This window comes from Maylandia zebra, linkage group LG7 (assembly GCF_041146795.1).
Source record: "Maylandia zebra isolate NMK-2024a linkage group LG7, Mzebra_GT3a, whole genome shotgun sequence".
Taxonomy (NCBI): domain Eukaryota; kingdom Metazoa; phylum Chordata; class Actinopteri; order Cichliformes; family Cichlidae; genus Maylandia; species Maylandia zebra.
In genome coordinates, this window is record NC_135173.1 from 4,921,764 (window position 1) to 4,936,352 (window position 14,589).

The window sequence follows — 14,589 nt, forward strand, 5'->3', positions numbered from 1 at the left end:
TTTTCTTCTGTTCAGTCGGAGCATCACAGCCTAGTGCTGCTTCCTTAAGTGTGAGGAGCTTATTTTATTTATTTATTTATTTAATGATTCTTCCTTTTTTTTCCTGCTTGGATGTGATGTGGAGGGGCATTTTTTCTGCATGAGGAGATGGGCGATGTTTGTTATGCTGAGTAATCACGTGGATGGCTGTGTTGCTTCTTTTAATTTCTCTGCCTTTCTCATATTTTATTGTCAATATTCTTGCTGTTTTCTCTTATTAACCTTTTATGCCAACCCCCTTTCTGTCCATAGAAGCGGGATTTTTTTGAGTTTGCCATGGGACAATTGTCAAGCGACATAAAGATGCAGAGCGCTCCGTCTCTGACTACCACACATGTAAACCTGCACACTCATCCCCTCCCCATCTCTGTTCACTGCACAAAAGCAAGAAAGAGAGTGATAGAGAAGGAAGGAGAGATTCAGAGAGGAAAAAGTGTGAGACTGGGTGGGTGGGAGAGCAGTCGCCATTAGACATATGCAGCATCAGATGCTGTGCTCAGCAGCGGCAGGGACACAGAGAAAGACAGCAAAAGATTCACATCCCTCGAAGCTGTGTTGTTAGCTGCACGACCGAAGGGCTTCCTGCCAGATAAGGTACGGTATAACAGGTGATGGGGCAGGTTGTAATGTGGCAGCGGATGTTTTTTGTACAGGGGCAAACTGGTATTGCAGCAAAGCTTTCTGCAGAGTAGAAAGCACATTATAAGCATCCGGATATTATAAGCATATCTGGATGCTTATAATGTGAAGTTATGTCAGCATGCTAGTTACACATAAACTGGGATTCACTTTTTCAGTTAAAGAAAAGATCAGCTAAGCTTAGGTGGACTGTGCTCATTTGTTTGTGCTGTTTTATATGTTGTGCAAGCCAGTGGGCGTTTTGCCTTCAACCTTCATTGACTATCTAAATTTTTATCTATGTCAATGCTTGCCGGTATCTACGTTCTGATTCAGCAGCAGTTTGTTGTTTAACAGTGCAAGCAGTTGCTACTGTCTCTCTAGACTCTCTTTCATGTTCTTGTGCTGCTCCTCTTGCATCAGGCATGTTGCCAGGCAGCGAAAGCATGTGTACATCGGCTGCATGTTCAGTTCATCCAGCAGACTACAAGTCAATAGGAGACGAGCTGTAGGCTGTAGTGAAGCACTACTCAACCTCCATGTCATATGTTTGATGTGGTCGTCTGCATGTGAGATTTGATTTTTCACCCACATTCTCCTTCATCTGTTTCTTCCCTGCTCCACAATCATCCCCTCTCCCTCACCTTGAGCTGGCTAAGTTGCTAGGCTGGAGAGATCCTGGCTGAATAACATCCTTCGTTACCTCCACACAGCTCTCCTTTCTCGCTCTACTCCCTCCCTCTGTGGCGCTGCCAGACCACAGGTGAAAAGTTGCAGGACACAAGTGATTAGATACATTTCCTCCCCAGTTTAACCCCCTCTCTCACTTTCTCACCAGTGTTGTTAACTGTTTTTCTTTTCTCCCCATCCTCTCAAGAGGAACATAGCCTTATCATCGTTTTTGTTTTGGCTACTGCACCTCTGTCACTCACACTCTTCCTTTTCAGCTGAGGTTTAAACCTCCATTTACGCTTTGGGGTAAGCGAGAAGAGGCCCATTCATTTTTAATGACACCACGTGCCTGTAGATGAATAAAACAACATGGCTGCATTCACATTCTGACCTTTTACTTGTCGCATGACACCTGGTTGACCAATGAAATGGACCTCAAACTACGCTGGGTTTTTTTTCATTTGCATGTTGACTTAATTAAATGGCACAGTGGTTTTGTAATGTGCAGTCTAGCACGCGCACACATGCTGTTTCTCACAACCCCAATAAACGACTGATCGTGTGTGTGTGTGTGTGTGTGTCCCATGTTAAAGGTAAAAGGGCTGTGGTGAATGTGAGCACGGAGGAGATCAGAGTGATTAGAAGTGACGGATAGACGGAGGCAGTTCATCAAGTTTGTGGATGGTTAATTTGAAACACACATACAAACACACACGCACAGGATGTCACACAGGCCTTCTGCCTGTGTCCAGACCTGCTCTTTGAATTCCCCTGGCTTAATTTATCGCACGCTCTCAGTTTCCTGTTTCACGAGCTACTGCACAAGAGACCCTCGGTCAACAACCACCAGCCTTCACACAGTTACACAGGCACTCACACTTGTCGAATTTAAGTCTTTGTCTTCGGATGTGTGATATTCCTTCAGATCCCAGGACTGCTAAATCTCGTTGGATGATCCGGTCAGCTTTTAAGTCTTTAAATAACTTTTGTATTCATCTTTATAGCACTGTGGTTATTTTAAAATGCCAGGTGCTAAATATCTGCTAATAAAAGATAATGCAAAAGATCAAAAGTACGTGTGAATTCTTGTGCTAGAGTCAGGATTGGAAATGTGTGTGAAATGGATCCGTTGTTGTGACTTTGCAGCAGTTGAGTTTGAAGGGCTTTATTTGTTGCCATGGAGTGATTGAGTGAAGCTTAGACCAACATGTGCCCTTTATGATCACATGTTTGTCGCGTTCTTACATTTCTCCATGAATGCTTTGCTTACTTAATTCTCTTTCCTTTTTTTTTTTTTTTTTTGTCGCTTCTTCTTTTAGGCACCATGGATCTCCCAGCGTCTGCTCCAGTGGTAGCCCTTCTCCACTGACCCTTATCTCCTCCTTCCTCCACCTCTCTCATCTACCCCTCATTCTTCATACCCCACTACCCCTCACCCCCACGTCTTTGACCCTAGCTTACCACTCAGCCCGTCTTACATCATGGCAGGGGAGAAAGGGCCCAACAAGAAGAGCGCCATGGACATCAAGCGCCTGGCGAGCCTCATCCAGAGAGGGACAGGCCGCTTGCTGGTGATTGACAGCAGGACGTTTTCTGAGTACAATGCGTCACACGTACAAGGCGCGGTCAACGTTTGCTGCTCAAAGCTGGTGAAGAGGCGGCTGCAGCAGGACAAAGTGTCTGTCACTGAGTTGCTTCAACCCAATGGCAAAGTGAAGGTGAGTTAAAGCTCAATTAAGGCTACCTGACAGCTGATGCTTTTTGGGTGGTAGAATGTGATTAGAGAGCCATTCACTTAAGTGCCAAGCTGACATTATGCCAAGCTCCTACCTTGCTGATAACGGTGAGACACTTGATTCCTACCTGCTTCATAATCTACTCTTAAAACCTCTTAAAATGGTCATTTGTATGTTTTTACACTTCTCACAAATAAATAAGACAAAGCATGCTAACTGCTGAGATTTAGAGGTGCCAGTAAGTGGAGTTTGTCACTTTTGCTCGGAGCCAAACTAGCCGTTTCCCCTGTGTGCAGTCTTTGTGCCAAGCCAAATTTAAGATACTGGTAGTTTTACAATTACGAAACTCATATTGATCTCGTATTGAAGAACATGAGTGGTATTCATATTCTTATTGAACTTGATCAAAATAAAAATTTGAGTGTTTCAAAAAATGGTTCGCATTTTTATATTTAGTGCTTTCTGTGCTTCATAAATTCCCTCAACCCACAGACTGAAATAACTCCTTTAAACAACTGATTGATTTGTCCCAAGCACACCTTGGTGATTTACAAATTTTTGTTTGTTCGTCTGCTCACATTTAGAGTTTAGTAGTATAGCAGCTCTGCTTGTAGCATGTTTTCATTATGCAGTAGGTGCAGTGGGTTGATATAGGAGGACTTTCTTTGAGCCTGGGGTCTCAGATTCAGGTTCCCTTGTCAGCACGCTGTCACACCGTTGAAGTGCCGTCATGCAAGATGCTGACTTTACGCCAGCTGTATGAGATTATTACCAACAGTCTGACCTGCGTTTCACTGTAGTTCCAAACTAGCCTCCTCTGTGTTAGCCAAGCACATCAGTGGATGCTATATTTGGTGGGCAGGCACGCATACTGTATGTTTGTTGCTTATCAGTGGCCCTGAAATCGGATCCTTCTGGTTTCCATGACTTCTCCTCTGAATATGACAGCCTTCTTTCCATGGCTTGTCCAGCCGCGGCATGCTGACTCCTGTATTTTTAGTCTCTGTGTGAAACTGAAGGATCTCTGAGGGGGGAGGGGGGGGGGGGGAGCAAGGGGAGAGGAGGAGGGTTGACATCAGTGTGTTTTGTGTGCGGTATGTGCTTTTTGTGCTGTCATGTTTGCGCATGCATTCATCAGCTAACAGTTTTACTTGACTGAATACAGAAAGCAAAAAAGCTGTAGAGGACATGGGAGATGATTTTCTGCCTCCTGGCTTCAAATGTTATTTTTAGATATTCAACTTTTTAGTTACACCCAGTGCAATAAAACAATGATTCACAGCAACCCATGACACTTGCCAGGTGAGTGAATTTTTTTTTTTTAGGCGTGACTCAGAATGGCAGTTCACACTTCTTTTTTGTTGTTCTACTTCCTGGTTGCCAGGAGGCGGTCTGGTTGTCTGGCCTGCCACTCATCTTATTCTGTTGAGCCTATTTATAAGAGTGATTTATGACCAGCTTCCATTTTATGCCATTGTGTGTCAGCCCCAAACTGGCTGACATGTATTTACCTGCTTGGTACATCTTTCATAACTAAAAACATCACTTCCCAAAAAAAAGGCAAATATTTAGACTTTATTACTTTATTGCTCTGTTTACTCCTGCTGGGTTACACTAACATTTGTAGATGACAGACAGCGTCTACATGGTAAAATGAACTTCAGTTCCACTAATAGCACCTGGGATATTTAACCGAGTCCCTATATACCTGCTGTTTTTCCCTGGCTCTAATGCTTTAATGCGAGTCGACCCCACATGCCTTCCTTTTCACCTAACATGAACCATTATCAGCCAGAAGATTCTGTATCTGAATACTTGTATTATTCCGACCAAAAGATCCAGTTTTGTTCCGATAATGGTTTTATTTTAGCCGAGATCTTACACACCCAAAAATAAAATCTTTTGAACACTAGAGATGTAGACAACAAAGAGAAAGCGATGGATTTAAATTAGCTGCTGCTGGAGAAATGTTTATTTGAAGCTTTGGATCACTGTCAGAGTTTCAGTTTCATTACTTGCCCTGAGTGCAGCGCGCTAGAGCGTGTTTCTGTGCTCCGTCTCTGGGTTCATCTCTGTGTGGGGCTCTGTGCTTGGCAGATCTCACACTGTGGCACCCCACAGAGCCATGCTTCCTCCTGATTTCGCTCACTTTCATTCTCGTGACAGCTCTGTCTGTCTGTTTTGCAACCATAGCCTGCAGCTGCTCGCAACCACCTCGATTCTTATTAGTTTATTCCAGTTCTCCTCTCACTGTCTAGTGTTGTCCCATGCCTGCTTTGTTATTATCCATTCCCCACCCCCAGTAAAGAGGATAAGGCTTGCGATTAATGCTAGGCTGGATAAAGCTGGAACTAGCCGGGTTAGAGAGGAGGGCCTGACGGACCCAGACTCTTTTGTTATTGGCTAAGCATGACATCATCCCTTTTGTGTGGCCACTGGCAGGCCGCGGGCTGGGCACGTGCAGATTGGCTGTGTGGTGTTTAAGCCAGCTCCCGACTGACCCCCCCATACACACACACACACACACACACCATCGTCTGTACCCCCCACATGGCTCTGAGCATCTCCAGGAGCTGTCTCAGCCAGCCAAAACGCCAAAGGACACCATTGTGGCTCTTTGTATGGGAAGTGAATGCAGGAAGCAGGAGAGCAGCATTGACAGTATTCATGGATGGGCTGTTGCCTCCGCCTCCTCCCCAGCTGCCTCTCGCCTCGCATCCCATTGAGAACTAATAGCCTGCGTCCCCCAAGGCGCTGCACTCACCCTCTTTCATCGAAGCTCCCAATGCTTCAGTTAACTGAGCTGAATGAACAGAACAGCAGCAAACAAAATGGTGTCCTCTTTCTTCTGCCTTTCACGTTCCATCCCTTCATAGCTCCTTTTATTAATGCTCTCTATTAATGTAGGTGTAGAGAACTGGACACAGTAGGCTAGATGATGGACGACCTCTGCTGGGAGAGCGCAGGCTTAGTCGGAAATGGGGCTTCCTCATGCCTTTTCCGACAGGCTAGAGGGCAGGCGGCTGGTTTCTTGGCTTAAGCCTGGCTAATCCCTGCTGCTGTGACAGGGACAGCCGGCCAGGGAGGCCTGACAGATGGACCAGAGGTTTTCACTACCAGTAACCAGCCTGGGGAAGCACCCTTCCTCTTCTATATAGACATGGACCCCACGCTTTTGTTAAACGAAATAGCATGCCTGCATATAGATACGTTGCACTTATGAGCTGTCAAATCTGTTAATGTGGCAGAACTTAAATATTTATAACCACAAGTAGGTTTCCAGATGAAAATTTAGCTGATTTTTGCATTTTTGATGTAAAGTGAAGAAACCAGCTGTATCAGCACACTGACCAAGATGTAGTGCATCAAGTTTAAGACAGATGTGACGGGGTGAACTTGTAAAATTTAGGATTTCTGCTTGCAAAATAGAATAATGCTGAAATCAATATAGCACAAATAGATAACCAAAAAAAGAAAATTGATAAATATATTGAGCCATTCCCCAGTACTGGACTCTGTAATGGGTATTAACTGATTGGTTGAGACATTTAATCAAGATCAAGAGAGGGGGAAAAAGTGTTTTGGGAAGTCGAATGACAACAAGTGAAACCCTTAACAGTCACTTTCAGCTTTCTAAATGCTGCTGATTTCCTTTTGTGATTTCTGCACTATTAGTCAGACTAAACAGGCAATTTGAAGAAATTATGCAAACAGATTTAAACATATTTCTCCAATTTCACTGTATAATCAAAAAACAATAAATAACTGAATAATTGTTAGCTGCAGCCGTACCAATGTGATGCCTTTATGGAAACATTCATTTTACACCTGAAAATATTCTCCAGCTGTTGTGATACCAACATTTTAGACATGATAATGAACAATAGGCTGATTCTTTTTGTTTGGTATAATGGGCATGCAGCAATAAAGCCAAGAAAGGCTGTAATCTTGTCTGTGATCTTAATTGGTGATATCGGCTGAGTGTCCTGCCAAACAGAGAGAGATAACATGTGACTAATGGATTTATGCAATGTAGAAGATCTCCATCAATTCCACTGATGACACACCATATGTTGTGTTTATCCTCCATGTCAAGGGTTAGGAGGCGGCTGTAATGATGCATGATAGGGAACCCCATATGGAAAGACAATTTAAAAAATAAATCTCATTAGCTACAGTTGCAAGAATTCATCTTTTTGTATTTCTCTTATAGGATTTTCTTATTAAAATGGTGACTTTCCCATTTTTCTCTTACAGCATGTTTACTTTAATTCATGCTTAATTCAGTGTTGCATGAAAAAAGTTACACTTTCATGAATAAATCAAATGTGCATCTAAAGAGGAAATAGTTATTTACTTTGTTATGATCAAAAAGTGTTTGTCATCTAGTGTCTGACACAGACTGTGTTTTACCATCAAGGACATCACACGTGTTTCATGTGTCATCTCCCATGATTGCAAGAGTGGACTCTGAGAACATAGATGATGAATTTCTGTGTTGGTTATTTCCCAGGTGACCCAGATGGGAAAAATGGGAAATTTCCGTGTGTTTCATTCACATTTATCTGAATTTAAACAGAAATGCTAAAGCCAGCAGTGGTGTTTCTACAGAGATGGATAATGTCATATGTTTGCTTTGATGAGGTCATGCACCGAGTCATTGTTTGCTTTTAAGATCCCACTGTTTAACATAGACACACATGTCATAATCTGTATATAGTTTCAGATCTAATCACAAAGTAAAACTAACAATTACAGAAAATATAATATATGTATATTTCTTTACTCTAGTGTGAGTTCATGTGAGAGGATTTTGGGATACAAAACATGACTTCATTATATAAAGAATTGGGAGGATGATGAGGTGTTACCACATAAAGAGAATGAATGCTTTCTTTACAGACAAAAATGAAGTCTGTGTACTGAGACAGACAAACTTTTATGTAAAAGTATAAAAATTCACTTGTATATAAATGTGTACCCTGAACAGGGCCTTATGTGTGTCTGTGTGCTAAAGGATCCCTGATATTCACCAACATGTAGGTGTGACCACACCAGATCAGGTGACCACATCTCAGAAATCATCAGGGATGACCTCACACTGCACATGCACAGAGCCGTCAGGAGCTTTCACCACCATGCCACATACCCACATCCCAGTCAGATTCACTTTCATTCAGGTGTAAAGTTTTACTTTAAAGGATGTTTCACAGTTATTCCCCATACTAAGGCTAGAATCTAAATTATCTATGAACCCAGGTTGAACCATATTATATACCTCTTTCCACATCTTATGAGCACAGTTGTTAGTGTCTCACACACACATATCACACCTACTGAAGCATACATGGAGGTGGCAGCTGCCAGTTTCAGTCAATGACATCATCATCCCCAGGGTGGTAGCTTGACAGTCGCGAGAGGTGTAGTTTGCACCTGTGAGCCGGGGTCTTAAACAGACTTATTGAATACTTAAAAGGAGACACTAGAGTACATGCAATATACCGTGTATACTGTTGAAAGTTTGGTCCAGTTGGTGCCACATCGGCATAGAAATAATGTTAGAAATGTACCCAGAAACCAAGTGAAATGATAGGCGTATGGGTGGTACGTACTTAATTTTTTTCTGGTGAATCAGTATGACAAACTCTGACTCCTGCTCACTGTGCTGTCTTTTTAAAGAGAGATTTCGTAATTGCCATTTCCTGTATCTCTTCAGCTCCTCGTTACTGAAGAATTTACTGTTAACTGAAGATGGCTCGTACCGCACTCCTCTTGTTTTGTGTGGGTCCTCCCAGAGTGGACACCGTGAGGGGACCCAGACTGTGCTTCAGGAATGTGGGTCCATTTTTAGATTTGTGTCACAGACCAGTACACACACACATACTCCCACTCAGCACTGACCTTGTCACTGGTCAGCAGCAAGACAGGGGTCAGAGGGAAGTTGTATGTCACTTTTTTGCACAAACTGTTACCGTAAAGCAGGACAGCGTTTCCCTTATTTCATAGATATCTTCTGTTGCCAAGCTACCCATCAGTTATCTTTCATTATGTGTGTGTGTGTGTGTGTGTGTATACATACAAACTGTTCCTTCAGAGGAGCATTGACACAAAGTCCATGCCCTAACTTGCAGCCTTGTCTCCAACCTCGTTTTTCTTCCACTCCTTACATATTTTATAACAGGGTCAGTTAGAAGTGTACAGGGACTTCTGACTCTCTTGCCCAATCCCTTCATTTTTTTTCTCTTTCAGGGTCAAATGTTATCCTTTTTCTAGCTCTGTGTATCTCATTTAATAGAATTTCATCTTTTATGCATCTTGCCTCTCATGTTTGTTGTTTATTCTCTGCTGTGACGCCGGTCTCCAGCTCCTTTAGAGAGACCTGGGTGCAGCAGGATTGTAGCATTTGGTGTGCTAGTGCTACCTTCTGTCCCTCCATCTCTCTCTTGCTTTATATCTAATCCTCCCTCAAGTTTCCGTCTGATCCCCCTTCTTGGCATTCCTTTCCCTGGCTTCCTCTTCTGTTCCTTCATCCCTTGTTTTTCCTCTCTGCTAGTGGCATTCCTTGTTTACCTGCAGTGTGCATGCGTCAGAGAGCCTGGGCCAGTACTGTAATAGTAGTGATGCTGTAGCACTGCAGAGGGATGAGGGATCTGTACTACTGCTGCAGTCTGACAGCAAGTCCCAGCCCTGGGTCGTTGACCTCCAGCACTGCAGCAACCTCCATGTGTTTCACATGCTTAGCCAGATGGGTAGTTTTTAGCATCTGGTGTAATATTCTTCTATCTGTTATGCCATTTATACTTTCTAACAAATCTAGACATTCCTTTTCGTCTTATAAGGGAATAAGGTGAGATCTAATTTATCAAAAAATAGTCATCAAAATGGCATTTAACTGTCACTTAATTTTATCATTTGCAGCAAATTTATAGATTTTTTTCTATATTGTGGTAGTACCACCAAACCTGTGAAAATAAAATGTTAAAAAATGCAACTGCAGTGTCTGTGGTTGTTTGAGAAAAGTATTTAATTATGATGTTTTCTATGTAATGTATGAACACAGTAGTTTCACAGAGAGCGACAGTATTTCCTTTATGAGATTCATTCCATGTTTTCACATTAGAAAGTAAACCTTTTAGACTGCGCAGCTGATAAACAACACCAAAGTGTGCATTGAGCGGTGTGTTTATATTTGTGTTAACGCACGTTTGTACGGTTAAAGGCCTGTAATCCTCAGGCACTGAGATCAGACTCCCAAATTAGATCTGATCCCATTAGGATTATTAGCCAAAATATCCAGGGTTAGTTAGGATGAAGGATGCAGGGAATTTAAAACAAAGACAAAGAGACGCAGGGCAAATAACAAATTGTGCATTGTGGGCAGTTTAATGCTAAAACAGGAAATCATAGAAATGGTGCACTTTAATTACGGTTAAATTAATGCTAATCACCTCCAGGCTCTTTCTTTTTTTGATCTTAATCTGGTTGATATTTTGTACGTGAGTGTATACTGGGCCAGATGGCCTCATAGCTCCATTGCACACAAACCATGATCTTATTATTTTTGCAGTGTATTTTAGCAACAGTTGTTTATTGCAACCACTTTAGGTGATATAGATAAGAAGTCTAAATATCGCAATGCTAATAAATAGAATAAAAAGAAACCAGGGTGTTTGCAATTTTCTGATGGTCTGTGTTGCAGATTATTTATGAAGCTGTTAACAGTAGGCTGCTTGTCGCTATAAGATGTTAACCAGCACTAATTGTCAGTGTCTTTTTGCAATCCCATAATATAGGTCTGGTTACTTCCTTCACATTGGATGAACTATTTATAGAATATCACATCATGTATGTTGTTGGGGGTTTTTTTTTTGCAGATATTGATGTTCACACACATCAAGTGTAGGCTTTGCTGTAAATAACCACTTCTAAATGGTTCCCTGTCATAAGTCATTTGAGAGCTTATAATGGGTAGTCTGTTTTATAAACGAGACCCCAGGTTTTCATTCTTTTAGGTCAGTATTGGTGTTGGATGCAGGCAGGCTTAGCTAAGTCAGCCTTTATTAAGCCAGAGTGAGATTTTAGCATGCTTCAGAGACTGACCTTGTCCTGTCTAAATCACCTGCCTGGCAGTCTTCCAAGCCACTCTGCTACAGCTGCTCTGTAAGCAGAAACATTAGCAAACGCGCTCCAGGTGCACTGTGGAGCTGTGTATATCATGAGTTGTCATCGCCATTGTGCCTTCATGTGCACAGAGAGCAAAGAGACATTGAGGAAGTGGAAGCTAGCAGATATTCAGCGACACTTTGCACATGAGGATGATGTGCTTTTGTTGTTTACTGAGGTACACAAAGAATTCACGACCCGTCTCGTTTCATTGTCGCCGCTCTCCGTCTTCTGTTTCATCTCCTAAATTCCTTTTTTGTCCCCTTTTTCTTTTTCTCAATTTTTGTCTCTATTGTTCACTGACCCAATGTGTAGTTACCCCCACACCTCACCCCAATCCCCCTCCATCCTTTTCTCCCTGTAGCTGGCCCTCCTTCCCGCTCCCTCTCCCGTCTCCTGTCCAGTGGCGGTTCAGTGAGGTAGTGATTCATAGCTGCAGTAGGCGCTGCCTGATGGTCATGTGACCAAAGCCTGCCTGACAACATGGAGAATGAACACAGTCTGGCTAGTTTGTGTGCAGCCTCATGCACATGCTCCCTCATGCAAACACACACACGCAAAGAAATACTTTGTCGCATCAGCGCATGCTCACATCCTCTCATCTTTCTCCCAATCTGACATAAACAGCATCACTATGAAGCCACTGGATGTCCACGCCCTTCGCTATGCAGCCAGCTTTCATGATTTTATCCTCTATTACTGCAATCATCCTTCTCATATTTGTCCAAAACAAAACATTATGACTGAACAGTGCAATACCCTACCCTAATGCAATATTCATAGTCCTGTGCATTATCTTATAACTATAAGCACGCGCAGTGCTTGCTGTTTACTGTTGCAGTCACAGGCACCAGTAAAAGTTTATTGTCAAAACACCCAGTAGTGTGTTTGTGAGTTCCTTTTTATTTCTTTTTTATTTTTGTTGCTTCTTCCTGGAAAATGTGAAAGCAGCACAGAGGTCAGGTGTTTGAGGAAACAGGTTTGGTCCCTGCCGCAGCTCATTTACCATCACTGCGTCATCAGAATGCCCTCTTACAATGCCTGGGTTTACTCAGGCGAAAGAAAATATTCCTCAAACCCCACCCACAAGTTTGAATACATGTCATAGATTCAAATGCTGGGGTTGTCCCAAGTCCCAAATTACCCAAGATGCCAATTAGATAGAAATTCCAGTTTTTTCTAACTCGTACTTCCTTGCTGGCTTTGACACAAGATATTTTTGTTGTATAATCAATTCTCTTCTCTTCCTTGTTATTTATCTTCTGTGCAGGTTGAGCTGGGCAGGAAGCAGGAAGTGGTGGTTTATGACCAGAGTTCCAAAGAAGCAGGGCATCTGTCCAAAGATGGTTTTGTGCACATTCTCATGGGAAAGTTGGAGGGCACCTTCCACAAAGTCTCCCTTCTCACCGGTAAGACATGTGTGGTGTTGGTGGTGGTGCAAAAGAAAAGGGGAAAGAGCAGACTTTGTATATCTCAAAGCCTGTTTTCCTTTGTGTGTGTGTGTATGCACTGCTATTTATTGTAGCCCGAACAGGTGCACTGTTGTCGTTGCACAGTTTGATCAGCAGATGTCACTCATGAGAACAACAGGACAACAATGTAGCCCTTAGTCAGTTCCCCATTTCTTAACACTATACTAGTGTTCTGACTTCGTGGTGTAAGGTTTGCAGGTATGTGTGAGCCCAGGAGGGAGAGGGGAAGTAAACTCCCCTGCACTCTTCCCCTTACCCAGCATCTCTGCAGTAACGGTGAAGCTCAACTTTCAATCCTCTGGCCTTATTTATCACAGTTATTACCCTGTCGTAGTGTCCACTAAGCACACTGAGATTTATAATTGAGCCCCACCAAGACTGTTAATAGTCGTTGAGTTAATAACATCTTGATTGTGGTGGCTGCAGCTTTTTAAGGGATGATATTACACACACACATATCCGCCCGCCGAGGCTTATGAATCTGTCCCAAATATGTCAGTGCAGAATGGGGAGTGTAATCTGCCTCAGTCAGGATTTGAAACGAGGCAGCGGAGGCATGCTGCTCTTGCAAATCTCGGCTCTTCTCTCTGCATCCCCATTCTTCTCCTCTTCCCTCCGCTGGGAGATTAGTGCTTTTTTCATGAGTCATTCACGGATGCCTAGGATTGCCTGAAAGCACACAGCCTCTACAATTTGTCACAGAAGTGTACTGAGCGCATGCTTTGGGTGGACACACCCGTGCATACAAAGTGCATACACACGACCGCGTTTGATGCCTCACACACACGAACACAAACACACACTCTCTGATTACTGAAAAGCCGGGATTTTGTTAATACTGAAGGACCCCCTGTCAGCAGCTCCCTCCTCGTTATCAATCTCGGCTCGTTCTCGTTGTGTTTCTTCAACAGAGGAAGAAAAAGAGGAATCACACCTCTTCCATTTTTGTCCCCGCTTTTCTGCTGTTTCCACGACAACAGTGGCAGAGAATATTCTCCTGTAGGACTCAGCCAATGGCGTCCGCTTTTGTTTGGGTGGTTGTAATATTGGGGTCAGTGGAGCTAGCAGCAGCGTTGTATACATAATATTTGTCTGTATTTGCAGTGCATGCATGCAGGTGGGTGGTGTTGCATGCATGTGCCTGCATGCATTATGACGTTATGTGAACGATTGCTGTGGGATCTGCTTATGTGGGGAAAAAAGCATCAGTGTGAAGGTGTTAGAGATAAGAATAGGATATGCTTGTCAGGATTTTTAAGTGTTGCTGCTAAGTTGCCTTTATTAATGTGACAATGTTTATATTATAATTGGGGATGACGGGCATTCTTGTTCATTGCGTCTGCACAGTTTGCAGCAACAAAGTGCCTGGTGTCTAAAAGGACGCTTGTCTTTTCTGTTACAAAAAAACCCCACAGTGGCACAATGTGTGATTTGTGAACAAACTGAGCCCAGAGAAAGTTCAAAGGTCAGGGGTCACGATGTGCCATCTTGGATCTCGAGCTCTTCACAGAGCAGTGAAAGCAAGCATGCAAGAAAACTATTTTTCGAAATGGGCCACTGGTTTGACAGAATTACTCATTTGAAGATGTCACACTTGCCTCCTAAAAACCAGTAAAAAGTTGCTCACCTGGTTTTGTGAATGACCAAAGGCCACCACATGCACTAGCCTTTCCCAGCCATTCCTCCCACTCACTCACTGCTTTCCCATCCACTCTCTGTACTTTACTGTTAAATAAAAGCCGAAGATGTCAAAAATGAAACCCACCCAAAATAAAGTAATGGATTAAATAATGAGTAAAAACGTATGCTTCTTTTTGTCCATCCTTTATTTTTTTGTCCTGTCTCTGCCTCCTCATTCTTGACTTTAATTGGCATTACTCCCGTCTCCC

At 42.9% G+C, this 14,589-nt stretch overlaps 1 protein-coding gene across 2 annotated transcripts in view; it reads left to right on the plus strand.

Annotated features, from left to right (window-relative positions):
* dusp8a (dual specificity phosphatase 8a) overlaps positions 1-14,589 on the plus strand; it is a 39,328-nt gene that overhangs the window by 4,311 nt on the left and 20,428 nt on the right. For both annotated transcript variants that reach the window (XM_004570826.5, XM_004570827.5), the window contains exons 2-3: positions 2,649-3,047; positions 12,499-12,637. In XM_004570826.5, coding sequence (XP_004570883.1) covers positions 2,811-3,047; positions 12,499-12,637 — 376 coding nt within the window. In that variant the 5' untranslated portion in view covers positions 2,649-2,810. The remainder of the gene's footprint in view (positions 1-2,648; positions 3,048-12,498; positions 12,638-14,589) is intronic.